Source organism: Mycteria americana, chromosome 3 (assembly GCF_035582795.1).
Source record: "Mycteria americana isolate JAX WOST 10 ecotype Jacksonville Zoo and Gardens chromosome 3, USCA_MyAme_1.0, whole genome shotgun sequence".
Taxonomy (NCBI): Eukaryota; Metazoa; Chordata; class Aves; order Ciconiiformes; family Ciconiidae; genus Mycteria; species Mycteria americana.
This window is the reverse complement of record NC_134367.1, coordinates 84997320-85021463: the sequence shown is the minus strand read 5'-3', so window position 1 is coordinate 85021463 and position 24144 is coordinate 84997320. Positions and strand designations below refer to the sequence as shown.

At 37.7% G+C, this 24144-nt stretch overlaps 1 protein-coding gene across 6 annotated transcripts in view; it reads left to right on the top strand.

Annotated features, from left to right (window-relative positions):
• ARID4B (AT-rich interaction domain 4B) overlaps window positions 1-24144 on the top strand; it is a 94800-nt gene that overhangs the window by 16803 nt on the left and 53853 nt on the right. For all 6 annotated transcript variants that reach the window (XM_075495923.1, XM_075495917.1, XM_075495922.1 and 3 more), the window contains exons 3-5: window positions 14646-14756; window positions 19496-19561; window positions 20153-20243. In XM_075495923.1, coding sequence (XP_075352038.1) covers window positions 14646-14756; window positions 19496-19561; window positions 20153-20243 — 268 coding nt within the window. The remainder of the gene's footprint in view (window positions 1-14645; window positions 14757-19495; window positions 19562-20152; window positions 20244-24144) is intronic.

Below are 24144 nucleotides of genomic sequence, written 5' to 3'. Positions count from 1 at the left end.
TTTCACTGGAAAAGCTAATACCTGCTTTGTTTGCAAATAGTGTGTAGTGGATATAAAACTTAACATAAACTGTTTTTTTGAGTGCTATCCAAGTAGATTAGACTTTGAATACAAACTTGCATTTGACCTTGCACATACTCCAGTACTGAAGTGCTTTCAGCCAGTTTAAAGCCACTTCAGGGATTTAGTGGAGATGTTGGACTGAAAGCTGTTTGTTAGATGCCCGGATCTCTGACTTGCACTCAGGGATGAAACCCAGTTTAGAGGATAATTTGAAGAAGAGATAGTTAGCTTGATCATCTAGGTATTTAAAAAAAAATAAAAAATCAAGTAGCATGGTAAATGTCATCTTCCTCATCCAGCTAAGGAAGGGGCTTCATACATTTAATTTTTAGAATTTGGTAGAAAAGAAGTTAGAAATCGAGAGTGTGCAATGAAAAGGTAAATATAGAAAATGCTATGACATATACACTTGAAATAGTGGAGAAAAGTCGAGTTTTTGAAATTTCTGTATTTTTTGCCAGAACCTTACAAATTCTAAACAATGATTATGGAGTGCTACTTCATGTTGTAGTTTGAGGCAGACTGCCAGTTTACCCATTGATTTATCCTCTTTTATTTTGTTAACTCTGGTGTTTGGTCTTACAGTGAAAAGATTCAGCTCACTAAAGTAGAAGAAAACTAGTTTAGCAAAAGTAACAGGAACATAGCTATGTGTTGAATTGGTGAGTTGAATCACTTTAGCCTTTAATCAAAGGCATACCAGAACTGATGCAAAAGGGAGGATGGACAAGGAGAGGGCATCATTTCATGTAGATTTGAGTTTGGAGGGCCAAGGCCTTCCCCTTTTACACTCCTGAGTTGTTAATTCAACTCACAAAAGAAACATGAAAGAACACACCATCTCTTTAACTCTTGGTGGTGATCCTGTAGCAGCACAGACATCCCCCCCCAGTTTCGGAAATGAAGAACTACTGTTGGCAGTAGGTAGTGCCTGTCACCAACTTTGATTGTTTAAAACTATTTTATTTGATTTATTTTTGATGGCTACATTTTTTTGTTTTCTGCAGGTAGACAGAGATCTTAGAATATTTATCCTATGCTTTTTACTAGACTGGTTTTCTAACTTTGTATAATGAGCAAAACTGCATCCTGATGATCATTCAAAGTTACCAGGAAAAACCAAGTAAATGAATGTGACTTGTGTTCAGAACAGTTCTGTTGGATTAGATTTCTAGCATAAAGAAGTCATATACTTATTTTTGTATTTAAGACCAGTTAGGTCTTAAAGCGCTTAAGTTTTTAGATGTTTCCTGTCAGTTCTGTAGCATTCAGGGCTGTTGTGATGCTTTGCTTCTTGCTATTTATTTTGTCAGCTCATACAGTTCTACACAAGACAAATTCATATTTTGTTTCTTATACAGGTAGTTGTGTATTTTGGGTTGTGAATACAGCAGGAACTGTGTATGTTAGTTATTTCTCACTTAAAATCTGATTCCTTTTTCTTTAAATAGCTCCCATTTTTCTTCTTCCCCTCCCAAATTTAACTAAAGGGCCTATTCCATCTGTTCCTTTTAACAGATAAAGCATGAATATTGCCATTTCAGAAATCTAATAAGCAACTGTATTAACTAGAAGCTATGTTACCAAGTTTTTTGTAAGTACTAAGAAAAATGCATTATGAAATTCTAATCCATTATAATGTGATGCCTTTGAGGCTAAAAAAACCACAGTTGTAATAGCCACAAGATTGCAAGATTTCAGAGCAATGAATATGAGGACAAGGCAGCCAGCTTTGGCCTAGATAATTTGTTGAGAGGAAGTGGGGACTGACTGTAATAGTTGAGCTTTTAAAACTAAAGAAGTGAACAGATTGTTGCTGAGAGGAGTTGTGTACAGTGTATTTTTAAAATTAGTATTATGATAAGTAAGTTAAGCTCTAACCAGAGATGAAACCATGTGCATACTTCCTGTCTGTCTGAGACATCGCACAAGTGCCTGGGGGTGGAAGAATGAGTTTTGACACACATCAGCACATATCAGAAGTGATAAAGCTGGTATTTCTTTTGCTGGAAAAGGATGGAGTGGTTTTCCTGATCACTTCAATTGGCTATTTAGTGCATGGGGTAATTCACAGAATCTTGAAAAGCACAGATAACTCTTCAGAAGTCTTTCCTCTTCTGTAGCTGCCTTTATCACAATATTTTGTTTTAATTGTGGGAGTTCCTTGTTGATTCAGAATTTGAGGGTGAATACCTATAGCCAGATTAGGCTTAGTCTGAACTACTACTTCGAACTTTGCTTGATCATTCCTTTAATGTGTATTTAGTAAGACTGTTGATTTAAACCCTTGAAGAGATGGAATATTTCTTTCAACCCTTATGATCTCTTCAAGTAACTAGTTACACAGAATATTAACATCCTCTTTTTAAACCTAAAAGCTCTGTTCGTCCTGAAGCCATGGGATTTTTTTAATGCCCTAGGCTGCAAGACTAAAGAACCTTGCAATATTGCTTCTTTCCTATGCAATGAAAGAGCACTTTAGTCTGACACTATAGGCCAAATCCAGTGAAGGACTAGCTAGCTAACCTGTGGGTGTTTGTGATAGTTCTCAGTACGAGTGATGGCACTGCAGAAGTCTCCTTTGTGTTATGAGCATGCAGGCATGTGGCACTGGATGCTCTGTCTGCTGGGCAGAAAGAATTAGTCAGGTAAGAGCGCTTTATGAAGTAGGGTAGCATCTGTTGGACGGTTAGCACAGGACCTATCTGCAAGCACCTGTGACTCATTCAGACATCCCATTTCCTTTAAGGTGGTTCATGTCATGGATTTGCAGTAGTCCAGATCCTCTGGAGGAGTGAGACGGGTGCTTTATTCAATAAGCCAAGATTCCCAGGACATAGAACAGAGACCTTTGCACTGGCTGCCATTTAATCTAAGGTTTTAGCGTCTGGGGTTGAAGACAGCCAACAGGCTAAGCTGGGGAGCCATCAACAGTCAGCACACTTGCTAGAGTTTCATGGTATGGTATGTGCCACATTAACAGTTCACTGCTATTGAAAATGGAATGTGCTGCATACTATTTTCTCCTCCCCTGGGGGGCAGTTCTTTGGGGGAAAATAGCCAAAAAATAAACAGAACACAAGGCAATGTCATGCTGGAATGTTAAAGTATTATTTGAAAATTGTGTGAAATAATCTGTTTGCTTCTCTCGCAATCAGTTAGGCCATACCTGTGTCGATTTTTGGGCACCAACTTGAAGAAATATGTGAGGTAATTAAATCAAACTCTAGAGGAAAGCAATTGGAAATACAGGGTGTCTTAAAAATATGGCCTACAGGTAAAATTTACACAGTAACTTTTTTTTTTTTCTTTTAGAGATGAGATTACTCTAAGGAGTTGCATCTCTTGAAAGCTGCAAAGCAGAACTACACTGGTCTCCATTTGCAGTATTGATAAGACAAATAACAGCAGCAAGGAAAATTTAGATGAGATATTCCAGTGCTTACAGAGTTTTCCATAATATGTTGCATGCAGAGAGTGTGGAATATTCACTCCTGAATTTAAGAATAGATATGACAGACTTCTGTTATGAATAATACAGCTAAAATGATCCTACCAAGAGGAATGGCCTTGATAACCTTTTGTGTGTAATTAAGTTTTTGTATGTTTTTCCCAGGAATCTCATCCATCCTAATTGAATCTTCAATAAAGTGGTTAGATTAAGTCATTTCAGTCTCTTTGTAGGTATTTTCCAAACTCATTTTCATAGTTCTTTCTGAATGTCTTGTCCCTGGCCAGCAGTTTTACACTGAATGACTAGGCAGCAGTTGAGAGAGCATGGCAGAGGTAAAAATCCCCTCTCCTGTCTAAAATTTCTTGTGTTGCTCTATGGCATTAGCCATTTTATACTGCTGTGCTTTTGGTAGCCAACTGTACACAAGAGTCTATCTGCTACAAACACATTTTGTCTCTACAACCACAGTGCACATGTTCTTAGTTCCTGAATGCTTGGATTTGTGCATAGCTTTGATGTGTAGATCGGTTGTGCTTAATTTACTAAATAATCTGTCTTTAGGAGGGATTTATTCTTAATCAATAAGAAAAATGCTGGATTTTCGCTTTGTTTCATATTTACATTTTTTTGTTTCATATTGGTTGACAGTTGCATGTAGCTTTGACGTTACTTTTGGTACCCCCCCCATCATTCTCCTAGTTAGCAACAGCGGCAAAAAAACAAATCCAAAGGCTACACGTGATTTTTTTTTTTACCAGAGTAATTATGTAATTTAATGTGTTATTCTGTTATATTTTTAATGTGGTATTAATATAATGTGGTAAAGTCCTTTAAATTACAGATCAGCTACAGTCATGATTTCATACAAATATACAAAATAACATCTTAAAATAAATGCTTAGAATTTCAGAATATAATTTTATCAATACATATTTAAACATTATATGACTAAGAAAATCATAGCTGTAGTTAGTGAATTGGCTTGGGTCAATGTTTGAGAAATCTCATTCTGCTGGGGGATTTTGAATTAGTACATCATCCATTCAGCTTTCCCTTTCTGTTTTAATCTAGGAATAAAAATAAATCCTCCCCCCTTTTCCTTCCCAATAATTAGTTCGGAAAGTGTTGCACTAAGTATGGAAGTAAACCAAGGCAAGAAATTTTCTTTTGTATTTGTAGAAAAGGCGGTCGTGGTTTATGGTTTGTTTTGGGGTTTTTTTGGGTTTAGTTTTTCAACTTGGTATGAATTTCCTTCTGAAGTTTTACACAATAGAAAATAGTTTTAAAAATAGATGATAATAAATGGAAGCTTAATATGCTACAACTGCAGTGAAAAAACCCAACATTCTTAAATAATGATCTGATGTTGATTTCTATTCACCATTCCTGTTCTTGCTATGAGTTTTAGTATCTAAAAATATTGTTATCTTTTTCTGTCAACCAAAATGACAGTATTTTTGTCAGTTATCCAGAATAGGTTTGCTGTAGAATACAAACAATTCCTTTCACATATATAGATTTTTCTGTTCTGTATACTGTTATAAAAAACTGAAGTTTTTTAGAACTAACTTATTAAAAAGAAAACAATCATTAAATTATCTTTGACTGGAACTAGAAATATTGCCAAAGAACTATCAAATTGTTTTAAAAACAGTGGGTTTTTTCCTCTTGAGAGTTCATTGACTGTTGATTTTTCAGACTTCACATAGTCCTATATTAGTCACTTCATTATTTTGCTCAGGAACAGGCTGGACTGGTTTGTTTGATTAAACTATCAAATAATCTTTGTTCCAATCCATTTGGAACACAAGCATATCATTATCATATCATTCTTTTCAGTGCTTTGAAACATCCCAAGTTTTTCATAGCATAAGCTGCATCTCTAGACAGAATTGTGGTGCATTTTTAAAACTGAGGAAAGTTATCCAGACCTAATAATTTAAATAATGCTCCTAAGCATTATCTGAAGCTTTTAGTTGGAAAAAGAGTGTTTGTCAAGGGAAAGATTTAATCTAACTTATTTTCAAGTGTAAAACAGGTGTATCAAGGACATCCTTTTTAGTAAATTATTTTACCCTCTAATAACAAACACATTGATTGCTTCCTTTTTTTTTTACTTAAAATTCTCCATACTTGAATGCATTTTGGTTCTTGCACTAAACACAAAATCTGAAAGAAGTCTTTCAAATATCTGTGACTAAAAGAGAAGTCTTCATTGAGACGCTCCTTATTTCAAGTTAATTGTTACTTTTTTATCGGTACATATGTAGAAACTTAATGTTCAGACTTCACTTGGAACATACAAAAAAAGTCTGACCAAAATTAATGAAATTGCACCACTTGCAGTACTAAACTATAATGCTAAATAGTTTGAATATTTGGTTAAACCTTACAGAAAAATTGCAATCTGGTAGCTATGGCAATGATTGACTTCAAAAAAGATTTTATATTCAGGGGGATAAACAGTGGGAGCAGGCGTTCAAAATAGCTTTCCTTCGTGTGGTCTTTCAGCAATACAGAACAAGAGGAGAGACCTACAGAAGGAGTTGTAAAGAATTGGCATTATTTTTAGAGAGACTGATCAGCAGTTCTGGAATGTTTGATTAAATAAATAATTTTATAGATCGATATGCTATACTGATAGAAAGAATACAGATTTCCATTCTTAGGTCTCAAAGTACTAGAGAACATCAAATGCCTATTCGCCTTTGAGTAAGATATGCGTTAGCCCTGTTCTGCAGACTTGAAAGTTGGTACATGCCTGCTGGTTTGCATCGTTGTGCAGGAAGTCTGTGACCAAATTAGGAACAGAATCAGAATTCAGTGAGTTTTATTCAGGGTGGTAGGAAAAAAAAAATCTCAATTTTTTTTTTAGGCATAGTCACCTTTCTGGATTTGCTGTTTTGAATAGGAAATGAGGTAATTACACTTCAAATGTTTGGAAATGACACTAAGTAAATTTGTGGATGGAGAATCAAGTTGCTCTTTGACAATGTTTAGGATAGACTGACTTCTAAATCTTTTTCTTGGAATTCTTTCTCATTGTCTGAGTAGAGTTAAAATATATTTATAATTCTGTATCCATCAATTTAGAGTAGTTCCAAAAACAAATTAAAAAAAGTAATGGGATTACTAGCTCCATACAAAGTCAGCTTTACACAGATAGGTAAAAATAATGAAAATCCATTTTGCATTTAGAACAGATACATTAAATAAAGGAAGTATTACCTGTGGTTACTGGGTTGAAGCTTTTGTTTTGGATCGCTTGGTCCTTCATGAACTTAGAACCTGTAAATCCTTTCTACATAGCTCATTTTTATTCAGAGAGGAAAATCAGCTTTTGCACCTTTTCAAGTCCTTAAGAACTTTAAATAAGCTAGGCATTGAACTGATCTAACTGAATAATTTGAAATAAAGAAAATACCCCCTTTGCACCTGTAGAGATCACTAAAGCTGTCAGAAGTTGGTTTAGTACTTCCAGACATCTGTCCACCAGGTTCTGGTGGATTTTGAACCAGTGAGCAGAACCGTGTTTGGGCGGGGGGGGGGTGGAGTGGGGGGGGGTCGGAGGAAGAGAGAGAGAAAAAAGGGAAAAAAACCCTTTTTGCCACAGTTGTATTCTGTATAATGTTTGCTTACAAGACTAGTGAGGTGTTACTTGAAACTTCCTGTAGATTTTCAATTGAAACTTGAAATAGGTTTCATTACAAGAAGCCCCCCCCCCCCCCCCCCCCCCCTTAAATTTAGAAATGTTCAGTTTGATCATGATGTTGCTACCATAATTTTGATTTGTGGGCAAAATGCTGATAACATTTCCTTCAGAAATTTCAAAATTATTACTGTTGCCTTTCTCTGAAATGCAGGACAGTAACAAGACTAAAAAATCAAGCCAAAATCTGATTTTAACCCAGAAGAAAATTTGCCCAAAGCACACTCTTACTCTTGGGCTTTCATGTAATAGCCTTTTCATATGAAAAACATCACTGCCCTTCATCTGACGTTGTAGTTTGCAAGTTTCCAGAGATTCCTCCTGTTTTGTGTTGTGGTGTTCTCGTTTCTGGGAGGTGGAAGATGAGCCAATGGATTTACTTTTTTTAAAGGAGTTTTTTATTTTCTGGGCTTCGATCTTCAGATTTGTCTCTGAGGAGTTACATGCCTCAGTATCATAAGGTTTGTAGAAAGGTTTTAGAAGTTCCTCATCTTTGTCACTCTGAAAATACATGAGGAATGTATTTGAAATCAACTATAAATATATTACATGCCAAACTAAGTATATTAAATGTGCTATAGTAATAGTTTTTTCGTGAAGCTGTCTGCTATTATTGTAAAGTTGAGTGTCCTCCTAACCACAGCAGGTTGAGTTGTAAGCAAAATCTTGCACTATTAAGTACACTCAGTAATTCTGTTTATTAAGAGATTGATCCTGCAGTGTGCGGGTAGACCTCTGCTATTGGGTGGAACTTACTGCAGTTTGAAAATATTTAAGCTAATAATCTTTATTTAAGTTAAATAACTTAGTAATTGAGGAGAAAGGGGGTTTTTTGAATGGTTTCTTTGTGGTTTTTTTTACCTGTTTTCATGAAAACAGTTCTTCAGAACTTGTCTAGGAGATGCTGGATTTACCCTTGTTTTCCAAAAAATGATGCTATTTTTGAAAATTGAGTCTTTTCAAGCCTTCATTGCGCCAGAAGTTTCTGAAACCCTGTTGAAGGACTTTGGGTGGCTGTTAGTTCTGCAGGATGGGATGGGAGTTTAAGTTACGGGCTTTGTGAAACTTTTGCCCTTTATTAGAAGACTTAAGGATCTGGCTGGGTTTTGGGTTGAAGTAGTGGGGTGTTATTGATGGTTTCTCCCACTAATTTGTGGGACTGAGGATGACTGTAATTGGAATAGTCAAGTATGTATGTGATGGTTCTGCTTGCATCTTAAATTATGGAAGATGTGCAAACTGTGAGAAGACACTTCCTCTGGAAAGATAACTTCATAATACTGTAGACAGTAGAAAAAAGTTTTGCCACTGTTCCTCTTGCTTAATATAGATGAGAAAAAAAATTAGATGTTGAGCCTTATGATGTTTCTTTTTTAAACTCAATTTGGATGCCTGGGGGGCGGAGAGAGGGTCTTGAAACAAGCTTTTTCTGAACCTTGGTTATTGAAAATAAACAGATGTTAAATTATCATTTAAAAACTAAAATCCATTTCTTTCTTTTCAGTAGTTGTGGGATTGTTGGGTGTTTTTGGCTTCTCGAAAATGTTTCACTGGTTTCTTGACTCAAGAGTCTTGTAGAGCAGATAAACACTGAATTTTGAATGTTTAATACAAGCTGAAATCCTGGCTTTCCAAACTTTGTATATATGAAAGACAAAGGGAAGGTACAGACCCAGTCTTCTCTTTGCATATTAATCTGAAAGCAGTCCTGCAGGCTTTCCTACTAAGCATGTCTGCTATGTTTCTAGATTGAATGCTTAATCTTGTTTTCATGTGGTTTACTTGGAACATCCTGTGTGTGGTGCAGAGGAATACAGATTAGGAGACAGAAATAATATATTCACACACACTGTATTAGACATGCTTATAGGCAAAGGACAATGTAAAGCAATTTTATCAGCTGCTGTACGGCATGACAGACTTTACAAAGGAATTTGAATATAGTAATGCAGCACAGTTGAAAGAGGAGGTGTGAGGATGATTTCATCCCACGTAGATGGAAAATCTCTGAATGTCTAGAAAAACTGGAAAACTGACCTCTTCAACAGCCTTGAAAGGTATGTAAAAGCATGATGCTACCATTTTAGATTGCAATGTTAGAATGTTTATTCCAAAGTGCTCTAGAGGGGTCTGTGTTTCCTCCCTCACACTTGGAAGAACAGAACTATTAATACCGATGTAAATGTCCAAATTCAGAAGATGTGCAGGTTGTTTTATGATGTGGGCGTCTAGCCATTTATCAGTCCTTCCAAGTGTAATCAGCTTGAGGGCTGGAGCCGAACCCTTCCAGCAGCCCGCTTTGCCTGCCAAAGAAAATTCAGCCACTGAATTGGTGGAAATTGCTGACTGGTCACCTAGAGACTGCTCCTCATTTAAGTGGTAAACCAGCTTTTCAGCTGCAGCAGCCTGTGCTGCATATAGAAAATCCTGTCCGTACACAGCAGTTGTGAATTGAGATAGCAAAGAAACTATTCACCCTCTTTCCATTAATAAAACAAAATTAAGCAGCAGTAGTAGTAGTAGGACGGCGGTTGCCCATTAGTTTGGATTTCCTAATGGAAAGCGCAAAACTGCAGGAAGTCCTTTTCTTTTTATCCTTTCTTGCTCACCCCAGAGAACGCCAGAAACTACCGAAGTTGTTTTTCGACTGTTGATTTGGGATATACAACATAACGCGCCCTTCAGTACTGCTCCGGGGAGCTGCATCCGCAGCGGCTGTAGGCAGGGCTGGAGGTCGCGGCGGCTGCTCGGCAGCCCGCGGAGCTGGCGGAGCAGCGCGGCCGGGGTTTCCCGCCTGGAAGGCGCCTGCAGCGGCTTGCCCTTACCGCCTGTGGCGGGCCCCCCCGGCGCCGCTCGGGCTTCCCCGGGCCAGGCGGGCTGAGGTGCAGGGTAGAAAGCGGTACCAGGCGAACCCCGGGCGTCGGTGCCCGGTGGCGGCGGGGCACGGCTCCAGCAGCGGCCGGCTCCCGGGATGCCCTGCGTGCCGCTTTACCCGGCAAGCGCCTTAAGGGGACAAATTTAGTTTAGCGGCAATCCGCGCTTAATCTGCCGGAGCCCCGGGCGCCTTCGGGGAGCGCGGGCGGGCGGCAGCGCTCGGCGTTGGCTCGGGCAGCCAGAAACTTCTGGCAGCTTCCCGGCTCGGGCCCCTCCTCTTAAAGCGGCAGGGCCCGCCGCAGGGCTGGCCGGGCTGGCCCTGCACCTGTGCCCTGCGGCTCGGAGGCGGGTCCCCAGGGAAACGCTAGTTCTGCCGTCCCTAGTGACCTAAACAAAATCACCCGCGCTCTGCTTCCTTCCGGCAGCTAGATCATCGAACCGGCTGTCTGCAGCTCGCTGGGGAGCTGCTCAACCCGCTGGTAACATTCAGCTTTCAGTAGTCAGCATCCTACTTCAGCGAATGCTGGGGAAGGTCTTGTCCCATCTCATTACAAAACAGCCTTTTGGTGTCCCCAGCCTGGCTGTGGCCCCACACTCCCGGGGGAGCGAGGCCTCAGATACAGCCCACCACTGGTCCCCTTTGGAGAAGGATGTCCATCTCCTGTTGTCACCCAGCAGAGCCTGCTCCCCTTCTGGTAGCCTGGCCTCAGTCATTCATGCAAACAGAATAGTGATACCTTGATGAGGATCTTGAATACCAGTCTTCTGCCAATAGTGTAAAAAAAAAAAAAAAAAAGGCAAAAAGCAAAGCTAGAGACTACCATCAGCTTTGCTTCTCCCTTTCTTCTTCTTCCTCTGAACTGAAACATGTTTCGAGAGAGTGTAGAGACATAGAAAGGTTGAGAGAGTGGACATCTGGGGTGTATGTTGAAGCTGCTCTGAATGAAAGAAGTTCATGATCCCGTTATAAATGAATGATGGCATGTGCTGGGCATACTTTTCAGTTTTCCTGTTGAACAAAAGTTTATTGATGGTTTTATGATATGCTACTGAAAAGATGATTCTTATCTACAAATTATAAAATGCAAGAGATTATGTTCAGATGTAAAATATAAATGCAAGTTCAGATTACCTTGTGTTTTAAAATAAAATGAGGGCTGAGACTGCAGCCCAGAGATTTGGAGACAGCAGCATATGAGACTAGTACAGTTGTCTCAAACTGAAATCTTTAAGAATTTTAAGAAGCTCAGAACATTTTATTGTTGGGTAGTCCAATGTTGTGTCTCCCCTTTCCCCTCAAAGACTTGTGGTGCTTCTTTTTAAGATAATTCCAATACGCTTGTAATACCTTTTCCAAGATTACTGAATCATGTTCTCAGATTTTAGCTGCATTTTAACATACTATTTTTTTCTGGTAATGTGCACTGAAAAGCAAAGAAAGAATAAAAACAAATCCTGCCAAAGCATGTCAAAATTAAATAGGCAAAGATACATTCACTCCAAGTGTAAGGATGTCTATTGAATGATGTAAGCACAAAGCAGAGAAGGATAACAAAGGTAAAAATAGCTCTATACTTATTTTAAAGGTCTAATTTTGGTGGAATTGAACAAGACCTGCTTAAGAACAGGTGACTCATTTAGAGTTGGTGAAGATGACAAAGTTGTGGTAAGGATTATCTGAAATTAATGCCAGACTTTGATCATTACTGTTTACTTTTCTAGTGTGCATTCTCTATGATGCATCACATCTTGCTAGTTGTTTTATCACTTTCAGCTGATACTATCAGTCAGAATGAGGGAAGTATTTTGAAAATTGCAGTTAAGTGATTTGGGGAAAAAAGCCCACGTAACTTGTGTTTCAATGGAATAATAAAATCGCAGACAAATTTCCTATATGTATCCACTGAAGATTTCACATGGTTATTTTAAAATGTATAATGATTCATAGTGGTAATTAAAGAAATGCACTTCATCAGTATAAATCTTCTTCTCAAAAGCCACTCCAGTACTGTATTTTTAGTAAACATACCTACAGTGGTAAGCAAATGGTCCATATGTTTGCTATTTTTTGAAATTACTCTATTTACAATGGTAAATATTAACTAATTCCAGTGAAAGGAGTTAGCTATTGTAAAAGTAACTTTAGGAGATTTAGGCTAGGGATTGAAATTAACTTGTGTGGTAGTAACAGAAATCAGTTCTTGCAGATGTTGGTACTTCAAATGAATATTCTTTTTCGAAGAAGCTTTTAAACATAAGCTAGAGTAGTGATAAAGTAATCACTAATATTGGTGATTATACTCTTAATAAGAATTTAAAATCCTGTTTTAAAGTTTTTTGACTTGCCTGTTCTTCTGCCATAAACTTCCAAAACCCAGAGCTTCAGATTGTCTTGGTTCCCAGTATTGCAGATCTTTTTTTTTTTTTTTTTTAGTTAATGTTCAAGAGAGGTAAAGAGAAAACATTCTTTATTTTCTGTAAGTTAGACTTAGCATTATGAGTTGGTCTTTGAGATAACTTCTTTGGCTGTATAGGGAGGTATAGACTGATACTGACCCAACCAGCTCTTGGAAGTGTTTGTTTATAGAATTTTAGCTATGTGCATCTGCGTGGACCCATCTGGGATCTGTCTGTCTTGTTAAAGTATTCTCAATACTCCACACTTAAGTTTGGAAGATCAACTGGCATGAAAGACTATCACCATTGTAGTGCTGAAGAGTTTCTTCACTAAGGAGTGGGGGAGGCCAGGAGGGATGCTCCCCTCTTAGAGCTTTACTGACTTTGAAAGAGAATACATCGCTGCTTTCCCCTATTCAGATTTATATTGTGTGAAGCAGCCCCTACTTAGTACACTCTACTGAGAGTACTAAGCAAAACCAGGTTTATCACCATCTGAGTCCCTATTTCAGCATCCTTTCAAGTGGAGTAAGAGAAAAGCATTGCAGCCTGCCTTGAAGGCAAGTACATTTACACTGTTAGACAAGCAAGGAGGGAATGAATTTCAGAATCCCAACACTCTTAACAGATACCTCGTTAATCTCAGTTGAATTTTATTGTTATTAATTCTGGAATAGGAATGGATATGTGATCATGGATATACTACTAACAGAGTAGTGTATCCTACTACTCTGCATGCAGTCACGCACCATGCATGCAGAGAGGGAGGGATTCATTAGAGCATTCATGTTTCTGATGATCTTAGCAAGTGCAGATTGATAACAGTTTTATAGTACTCTGAAATATATTCTATTACCTGAAAATGAGAGGTAGGCTTGAACAGAATCAAGGTAAAAACATCATTAATACAGAGTTCACACTGTAGCATCTCATGTCTCTCAATTTCAAATTTTGCAAAACTTAAATTTCTGAAAAATCGTACATTGAAGCATTCAGGTACATATTTGCCTGCCTTTACTTCTGCTCTACTGGAGCTGGAAACAGCCAGTGGGAATTACCTGATGCTGAGTGCAAGCACCTCAGTATCAAATAGTAGCTCTCAGACCTATGAAGGACATTATCTCTATATTCTTCCCACAGAGATCCTGGATGTGCCAGAGTTGCCTCTTGTAAGCTGTGTTTGAATCCGTAGGGGTGCAGAAACATGATGTGGGCTCAGACAAAGGCTTAGATCTCTCTTCCCAGCTCTTGTTTGGGGCTGCATGGAGGCTTGCAGCTCTTAGAAACATACCTCACTCCTGTCGCTTGTCACCCTCTGTATTCTGTCTTCTGACCCACGTTCTATGAAGTGATAGTGAGGTGGTTCAGTTATCTAGAATCTCCTCCCCCAGATTACACTAGGAGGGGTTGGGGGAGAGAAGATGAACCTCCTTTGAAGGAACAGAGCCTTCATTAGCTCACTCTGCATACTGATCGGACCCATGTTTTCCTCCTACCCCCAAAACCACTTATTTCCCTCCTCTTCTATTTCTTGTTTCCCTGTTTGGGTGTCACCTGTTCCTCTGTTGCTTGTTACAGAACCTTGTCTTTTGTCTGGGCCCTTCACCTTTCTTGTGCGTTTATCCTACTGTTATTCTCCTACTGTACTCTGCCCCTCAGGCTGCCCCTCTGCTCTCCTGGTGAGCATGCACCTATATAATTTACTTTATTCAAAAGTGAAAAAGCAAAGTCTCTTCAGAGTTGTTCTACTTAACTAATGAAAAATGAACCTTAATTATTTGAGGGAAATAAACACCAGTGTCTTCATGAGACTCGTCAGATCTTGAGGCACTTAAAGGAGAACACTTGGTTGGCCTTCACCGTTGCAGCAGAACTGGCCATCTGCTGTGTGTTCAGATGGTGCAGAGGTTGGAGGCTTATGTGGTGCTTGTTGCAGACAACTGTGGTATCAGTTTATTATATTAATGGTAGTCGTTGTATGAGCTTAGTGTTGTGTTCTGTGTTTCTACTGCTGTAATATACATATGCTGCCAAGTTAAGTTTTAGTGGGCTGTTTTGTAATGCTCTGTCCACAAGTTAGCAAGACCATGTCAGCTATATTGCCACTGGCGAGTAATTAAAAAACAGTTGTTTTCCTTTCTGTTCCAGGCCATTGATGAGCCTCCCTATCTCACAGTGGGCACTGATGTGAGTGCGAAGTATAGGGGAGCCTTCTGTGAAGCCAAGATCAAGACAGCAAAAAGACTTGTCAAAGTCAAGGTATGTGGTTTTCCTGCAAACACTTTTTTTTGAGGGAAAAGTGTCATCAGTGTTCTAAATAGCACAATGTGAAACTTCTTTATAGTCTCAAGACAGCTAAGAGGCTGTCCTTTCCTTGGAGGCTGGCAGTGCAGTCTTTGAAATAACAGTAAGCTTATTTTTTTTGGGAGGGGTTCCCCCCACACAATATGTTCTGTTTCTTTCACTGCTTTGTCATCTGCTTGCATCCAGTATTTGTGGCCTTCAATGCCATAGGCTGACCTTAAAGTAATTGATAAACATATGACAAATGTAGGCTTATGTATGGGAGAATGTTATCTGAAAATAGCTAAAACTCCTCAAAGTAGGTTTAATACAGTTTCTTTTACTTCAGGAGCACAGGTCACTGCCATTCAGCAGTGGCAACTAGATAATGCTTCAGGAATAAGACGAAACCCTGCTGTCTTCCAACAAAGACTTGGCTTATTGAGTCCTACAGAATAGCAAGCAGGGGATCTCACCTAATCTTTATGATGACTAGTTAATGACCAGATGAATCAATATAAGCCACATGCAGTACAAATAAAAACTGTGGAGAGGGAATACAAGAGATACATTTTAACATCCCTTGGAAATTTAAAGTATCATTTCTAGAAATAAAGAGAACAATGTTTGGACTTGTTTTTATTATATAGTAAGTCTACACTGTAAAATAGCCTTATATTTCTGTTTGGATAACGTTGCCCTAAAAGCTTCTAATCTGGGAGCAGGTACTATTTTTCTGCTCTACCTCTTAACCTCATACAGAAATATAACAGAGTAAGGATAAAAAGCACTTACGAAAAATAAATTAGATTGTTGCTCTGCAACAGAGTTATAGTGGCAGAATATTTTTCTTGTATCTACTGTAAATACAAGTGAAAATGTGTGAATTGTAAGTGGTGATAACCTGTTACAGAAGAGCCTCCATTCTAAACTGTCATGCATTGCTTGAATCTGCCCTCACGCTATGGCTGATTTTTGCCTATAGTACGTATGAGGGAGAGAGCAGGCTATCTCCAAAAGCCCTGGTGGGAAGGACTAGTGTCACTTATTTGATAATGATGTTAACTGTAATGAGAAGATGTTAGTTTTAAATCTGACATCTTTAAAAAGCCTTTAGAGCAAATTAGTGGTCTTTTAATTTCATTAGTCATAGCTCTTAACAGCATCAGCTGGTCTATGCTTTACAGCACCATTGAGTTTAAGCAACTAAGTGTTGGTATTTAAGCTGTTAAGCATCATTATTTAAGTACAGGAATTGTGCTGTGTCTAGATCAGTGAAATCTTAACTCCTTTCAGCTCTTTAGAGGGCTTTCAGTCCACCTTCTTAGATGGCTGCTTGCACTTAAGGTTATTTCTCATCAATAAATATTTTCTTATGGGTTTATTGCTTGCAGTTTAGTCACTGCAATGTTTTGCAGAAAGATCTTGAAATGAAATGGAATAGAATTTTTACTGTAAGTTGTTTTGTGGAGGCTGTGCCTAAAGCCCTGTGGATTCAAGTGCGTGTGTCTTCGCTGTTACTGTGTAGCTTGGGGCAGTTACGCTCCAGTACTGTTGTCGCTTTGTAGAGTAATGTGATTTGTAGTTGAGATTTTTTTGTGTGTGAGCGCAGTAACAATATCTGGTTACATTGTTTTTCCTCCACCAGGAATGTATATTCCCCAAACTTAACAGTGGCCCCTTGATTTTCTCTAAAAAATCTTTTCAGCTGTTTCTGGCACATGCAGACCTTCCCCAGTATTAGCTCTAACCAAGATTCTTATTATCAGGTATGCTTTGTCTGGAATTTTGGTAGTTTATCTGCTGTATTTGTTTTCCACTTGTTTAACAGTTTTGTCTGGTCCCAATATATTTTATGCCCTAGTCTCCTAGAACTACTAGAGGAAAAGGAAAGTCAGTTAACTTCATAATATGAATTTTAGTTTTAAGCTTTCATTTAAGTTTTATTAACTAGATGCTCTGTTGAGAAAGGGGAATGGCAACAAAATTTTTTTCAATACAGAGTATGTCATCTTCAGCCAAGTAAAATGCATTTAATTGCATCTCCTTCTGTCAAATTCTGCTTCCTAGAATATTTTGAGGGATACCTTCATAATAACTTCTCCATCACCAGTGTAATGTAATAACTGTATTCAATTTAACACAAGTGCTATGTATTTATCATTTCAGTATCAACAGGTACTGTATTTCACAGTGTAGCAGTCTTTGGCAGGTTCTGTACATGGTACAGAATTTTATATTAACATGTAACTGCATTACACACTTTGTCATGGAAAGCAATAAAACTTAAGATTTGCCTGGACTTGTGAAAAGTGTTGCAGGCAGTACAAATTTGACTAAAGGGCAATACTTTCGGTGTTAGAGTGGTAGTCCACTCCATCTTCACAGGATCTGTTACAGCTTTTCTTAGAGAGCTTTAAGAAACTGTTTACTTTGTAGGTCTTTATTAAACAGAAAATAGTGAAGCATCTGCTGTACAGAGCCTACCAGAATTGTCTTTTCAGGATGGTGAAGGGAAATTCCAACTGAATCTAGACAGGTTGATGTGCTGAATGTCTTAATCTTTTACCTGAGACAGAAAGGATCCACGCTGATAAAGACTATGGGAATTAAAACCCACACTAACAAATACTGACATCACTTTTCGTAGCTTCAAGAAAGGCCAGTGGTGTCACAGTGAGTTTGGAGTTTGAATGTTTCTGTTAATAACCAGTATTTTTTTGAGTACATATGAATATCTCAAGAAGCAAAAACTGTTGGTATCAAAAATCTTCTCCCCAAAAAGAGTCAAAGGCCCAAGGCATCTTTAAAAAGAAAAACCGTTCTGGAATACGCAATAGCAATTTGCTTTGTTTACCTTTCATCATAGTACATTGTGGCTGGCTCATGGTTTTGGATAGAGTTCCCTTTTGCTGTAAAATACATTTAAGATAATTACAGAAAGTAAATAAAAACAGATGTCTCTAAATCAGAATTGATATACTGGGTATTTTGTATGAGCCAGTAGTGACCACAGGTTTCAGATTACTTTGCATCTGAACTGAACTTTTGATTTCTAGATAAATCCCCCAAAAGAGAGGAATAAATACCTGTATCTGTCAGGCTGAAGTTCAGAAGGGTAGTCTTTGCTCAATTAATTCCTAGCCTGAATCCTTTGTCTGGCTTTCAGGTTACAATGTATGATTTTGTCCGTCTGGTGGACAGAAAGTATTTGCCATCAGTAGGTGGGATGATGCAGGTTAGACCTGCATCATAAAACATACTTTCAGAGCAATATGTATTGCTGTAGGTCTGACAGAAGATGGACAAGATGACTATTTCATGAAGTAGCACCTGGAAGGCAGTAAAGCATTTTAGTGCATTTGTTTTCTAATCAGCCAGTCAAGGTAGGCTCTCCTTAGCCCTGGTTGTAGGTGCTGTTCTCAGCTGTTTGCTCCTTTCAAGGTTTACAACACTCCTTAAACTCTTCTCCTGAGGAGACTAAGTAGGAGCATTGATCTTAGAGAATGCTGTTGTTCTGAAGGAAATTTTGCTATTGTTTGCTACAGAGAAACTCTCAACAATAGTGAGAACATAACCTTGGGTGCACTTGTGAACCAAGTCCTCAGATTTAATGTAGGATTGCTGTAGTTGAGAGTTACTATTACCCGGCTGAATCTCATGTTACATTCTTACTTACTGTGAACTTACTTACATATACTTACACCAAGCGAATGTGTTTTGGTGAATGTTAGAACATCATTTGTGTGTGTTAATAAAATGTACATATGTACGTAAAATATAATGCCAGAATTTTCTCAGTTTCCCTGAATTTTAAAACCAGAGTGGAAATAAAACTTCAGGTGTAATTGATAGGATGATCCTGTGACTTTCAGTGTGACCAAGTTAATTTTTAGTGAAATGGATGGTGAATATCTGTAGCATCTGATACAGATAACTTAATCATAAGTTTGAATTTCCAGACCATTTTTTTTTTTACTGAGGTCAGCATGTGTAGGATTAAAGACACAGCCAATGACACGGGAAAATACCTTGGAAATACTTACAGGATTTACTTCAGTTTTGAAAGACTGAAAAGTAAGCCGTTAGTTAACTAGAAGCCATTTACTTCTAGTTAACTAGCAGCATGTAGGCTAGGCTGACTTTAACTGAAAGGCTGTTTGGGTAGTTCATTTTGCTTAGTTGACAGCAGTGTCCTGTACTTTTTTTGTGTGTCTCTCTCAACTGTGAGTGAGGGAAATGCACTTCAATTGGCAAAAGCAAAAAAATCCATGATACGGGGTTAGAGCTGGATGCTAAAACTCCTTGATTTCAGAGCAGTGAAATATAAATGTTTCTTAAAAATTATTTATGCTCAGAACTCTGGAAACTTTCTCCTTTCTTGGTATGCTACTGGAGCAGTACAATTCAAATAATGAAGAGGACTTCAGAGATTGTTTTGAACCATTAAACATTGTTGGTAAACTGTTGTTTGTCACTTTCTTTAGAGGTAACGGTTCTATTCTGAAAGAGAAAAAAATATTTTAAAAGTTTTGACGGCTAAGAAATTGTCTCCAAATATTCCTAAAATATATGAATGAAAGGCAGTTTTCAGCAAGTGGAATAATTATAGTGACTAACTGTAGGATGAGAGTAAGAGAAGGGCTATTGATATCTGCATGTGCTAATGCTGCTCAATTGTATCAAGTGATTGTCAGTTGAATTATATTTTTTAGGTAACTTTTAGACATGATTCTTCAACAGTGGAAGTGCAGGATGACCACATAAAGGGCCCCTTAAAGGTAATAAATTTGTTTTATATTTTGCTAACACTTCAAAAAGCATTATTTTTCAGTATTTGACAAAAACGTGTATATGCAATATGGGGTGACAGTGAAAGGTTCAGTTTATTACACAGGCCAGATAGGATCGTGAAGCATAGAAGGTAATGCTGCAAAGCTAGAGTTAGTATACTCTTCATGTTAGCTTTTTCCTTTGTAGTTAAAGGGGATGCAGCCTATGGGCTGATGTAAGCCTCTGTTCTTTTTGGCCTTCAAGCTAAGAAGTTTAGCTGGCTCTGATTTTTAGTCGCTGTTGCTTTGGAAAACTCAGCTGGAGGATTTGATGGGCAAGCTCTTATGCAAGAGAATGACATCACTCAAACTGGTTCTTGTTCCCCACCTGCTGGCAGGAAATAATCAGCTCAGTTAGTTGGCTTATTTTACAGGAATGGAAGAAGTTTCGAGGGATACAAATATATTCAAACGAAACTGGAAAAGTATGGTATATTTAACATAGCAATAGGTTAGAAATTAACTCTGCTAAATACAGAAGTGTTAACTTCATTGCCTGTTCTAGAAGATCTTCAGTGCTAAGTGGCTTTTGTATTTTAGGTAGGAACTGTTGTGGAAGTGAAGAATCCGGATGGAACATACCAGGAAGCAGTTATCAACAAATTAACAGATGCAAGTTGGTACACTGTAGGTAAGAGAAATAGATATGTATTTGAATAAAACTCATTACTTAAAAATAAGCCTGTGACCTGGACTTGTCTTAAGCATGGTGAGAAAATGTTTGGTTTGTTTGGTGTTTTGTTTTTGGGTTTTTTTGGGGGGTTTGTTTGTTTGTGTGTGTTTGTTTTTTTGAAATGCTTAGTTATTCAAAGTTCGTGTGTGTGTATATATATATATTAAAAAAACCCTCAAACAAACAAACCCCCAAAACCTAAACTTCTTCTTTTGGGTTTTTATAAGAAACTGTACCCATCACAATGTGAAATTGGGACCCCAAATAAAGACCTAGTGAATTGCTCCATAATTGGTAACTGCTTCTTAGATATTTAATATACTATTGTTAAATATTCTGAAGCAAAGTATGCTGTTGTACTTCCTTAAGAAAGGAAAATAAATGCTTTTAAAGTACGAGTTGCAATACTTATTTTTCCCTACTCTCAGACTTAGCCGTGATAACAGCTGCTGTAAAAAGACACATAGCTTTTTTTTAAAGTCTTTTCCTGTTTGTTTTCCCTATTTTCTAATGTGACATTTCAGACTTTTCAGATGATGTATCCACATGCCCACAAGTAAATATAGCTTTTTTTCTTTAAATATTTTTTTAAAGGCTTTATATACATGGGTTTACTCTTTGATGCTATGTACTGGTAGATCAATCTGTCTTGGGGAAAACTGGTCAACTGTAGAATAATAACGTATATTCCATCTGTGCACTCGTAGTCTTAAAGGTACTACAGGAAATGTATTGATTCTTGAGAAACTATGTATTCTTCTCCTTGGCAGATAACTGGGACGTGGGAAGATGAAGACCAGGTCTTGAAAGAACCTTAGCAAGACTTAGTTGTTTTGAGATATTAAGGGTTGTTACTGATGAAGTGATGTTGAACAACTAGGGAAAGAGTAACTCTCCTTAGTCATAGTCCTTTTAGAAAAGAATAGAGCTGTAAGTTTAGGTGAGACCTTCCAGATAAGTGTTGCAGAAAATATATCTGTTTTCTTGTCGGAGAAGTAGAATGTATGAGTAAAGGAGAGAATAGGTTAGGATGGGGTGAAACATGAGGTATAAAGACAAGAATTAACATTATAGATCATGTTTTGGTAATTGATATAGAAGTGGATCAGATATGAGAGCTTTTAAGAACAAAATGGTATAGCTGGTGTTAGATCTATGTTGTATGTATACGTTTATGCTTCTGAGAAAGCGTGAGGTTAGCAGTTCAGCAAGAAGAATAAGATAGGAATCCATGCAGATTAAATTTTGAAGGTAGCTGTCATGGAGTTGTAGTCTGTAAATCAAAGTAGTTGTCTGTCAAAAATCCTGAACTTGAGAAATAGGAAGAGGAGATGTAAGAGTTGAGACTGAAAACCATATTTTGTAGATAGAAGTAGACAAAAGCATGTTGACCTTGTACAATCAGTGAAAGCAGCACAGCTGCCGGCTGTGTAATGCACTTTGAGAGAGAAGTGGCTCTAGCAGTGGATGATTAGAATAATCTTTGTCAGGAGGATGAGTGGAATGAGACTGAAATTATCTTTACAGACAGTGATGACTTTGCAGATCTGAGTGAAAGTCCTACTTCAAGGGGTAGTTGCCATTTATGAGATTTCAGAATTAGCACGAATCTTAACCAGCAGAGTTCTCTAATGTTGTCCTAGCATTTGCTGAGAAGTATCTAATTACTTGCATTGTTAATGATTTTATGAATAAAATCACTATGATTTGGTCAAAAACTTTGTGAAGGGGTAGATAGATCTGAGGTAGTACCTTTCCAGAAGTTGTTACTTAAGACCATTTATGCCACTGCGGCAGTAGCATGTAGAATTTAGAGGAATAACCATTTTGGGGCTGCTTGAGGACTTTTTTAACACTAAAGTATGGGCAAGATTGCTTTAAGAGCATCCCTGTCTGTCTTATGTTCATGCGATGTTGTCTGAATAGAAATTGTACATCAGTTTGTTTATATGTCTTTTTTTGGTGCTACTACTTTCCTACCAGAGGAAGATAGGAACTAAATTAAATTAAAAAAGAACCCAACTGGTATAGCCTTTTAGAATTAGTATAGCACAGTTATATAAATACATTAAGTGTCCTTAGTTTATTTACCTGTCCTATGAAAATTCCTCAAAAAGCTCAAGGTATTCCAATCCTGGTAACTAGATACTGCTTCATCATTCATATAAATGTGTCTTTAGAAAGTGTAAGTGATATTCTTAACATTTAACTCTGTGTTTACTATGAAGAAAAAAAAAATCATAGGATTGTTTGGTTTACTAAAAATGCAGAATTGTGCATGTTCAAAAGTAGTCTCATCCCCTTCTGCACGTTTTTTGTCATTACGTTGCTTTTTCTCAGAATTCAAAGTATTCAAAGTTTTATTTGCATTAAGTTGCCTTTAAGTTGCCTTTTTTCTTGTAGTTTCAGAATAAGTGTTTTACATGCATTACACTCCTATATATCTGCTCAGTAGCTTGTTTTGAGGATGTTCCATTAGATTAGAACGTCATATGCATTACAGCCATATGTGCTGTGCAAGTCTTTCAGGGAGGTGAAGCTTTTCCTTTGAATGTATTCACGTTACGGAACAAGATTAAGAATCCCTCTGGTGGGGAAGAGGCCACAAGCAGATTACCACATAGGATACATAATGTGGCTACCTACGTAGCTCTGAAGAGGTTTACCTCTGTTGTAGTCAGCTTATCCCTTGAAGTGGATACATTTTTTTTTTTTAATCTCACATTATGTAAGGAGACCGTTATGTTAATTAATACAAACTGAATTAGGAACCTGCTGCCTTCTACTTCACTTAACCAAGGCGGGGCATAATTATGTGTTGACCATTTGAGATACAGCTCCAAATGTGTGTTTTCTTGTGCAGTTCTTGCCCTTGATACTTTTCAACAAATTTTTAAGTGACAGATGTGCATCTATAACTGATATTTTATCACTAAACAGTACTCAACAATTACTGTACTATAAAACACAGACTGGGGAATGGTAGTCACAAGGGGAAGTTTGTTCATCAGTGGTACTGCATTTTATATAAGGCTGAAAAATTCTCAGAACTAGGTAAAAGTTACTTTCATATCAAATAAATACTAGTCAAGAATTTTGATGTACCTTGTTGCTTTTTGTATATTTTTATTTTAATTAGTAAATGTTGAAAATAGAGTATAGCACCCACTATTTGAAAGCCAGATGTGGCTGAAAATTAATCTCTCTAATCTTGCCAGGCATCTTTTGCTGGTTGACAGCCATTCTCCTAACACTGTTGTTTTGACTCTCGTTTGTGAAAATGTTTACATATTTTTAGTTTTCTACCGCATTAGATTAAATTAGATTGAATTCTAATGAGACTGGCAGAATCAGGCTCAGCAGTACTGTTGATGGACAGAAGAGGAGATTTGAATGAAGGTGAAAGAGACTTACTAAGAAATTGCTGAAACGTTAAATGTAATATTTTAATCTAATCTTGAGGTTGTTTCCATGCCCCCAAGTCTTCAGGGTCACTGTAGCGTGGGGACAAGAATATAATTGTTACCACTCTTAGGGAGGTTCTTGCCTCACTGAACAGTGCAAGCATAGCCCCAGAGTTAAAACTTGTCACCAAGTTTTCATCCATTAAGTACCTGTAGAAGACTTGACAAAAGCTTACTTTTTATATGACCAGTTTATCAGCTTCTGAAGATCCTACCTTGAATATGTACAGTGCATTTCAGGATTCAAAGGATCAAGTATGTAGCTGAAGCCAACTGTATTATGAATTTGTTGCCAGTTGACCTAGTGATAGCAGAGGTGGTAGAAAGTCTAGAAACCAGGAGCTCCACAGTTCTCTCACTACAGCTGGTTTTGATGATTGTCTGCACTTTGACAA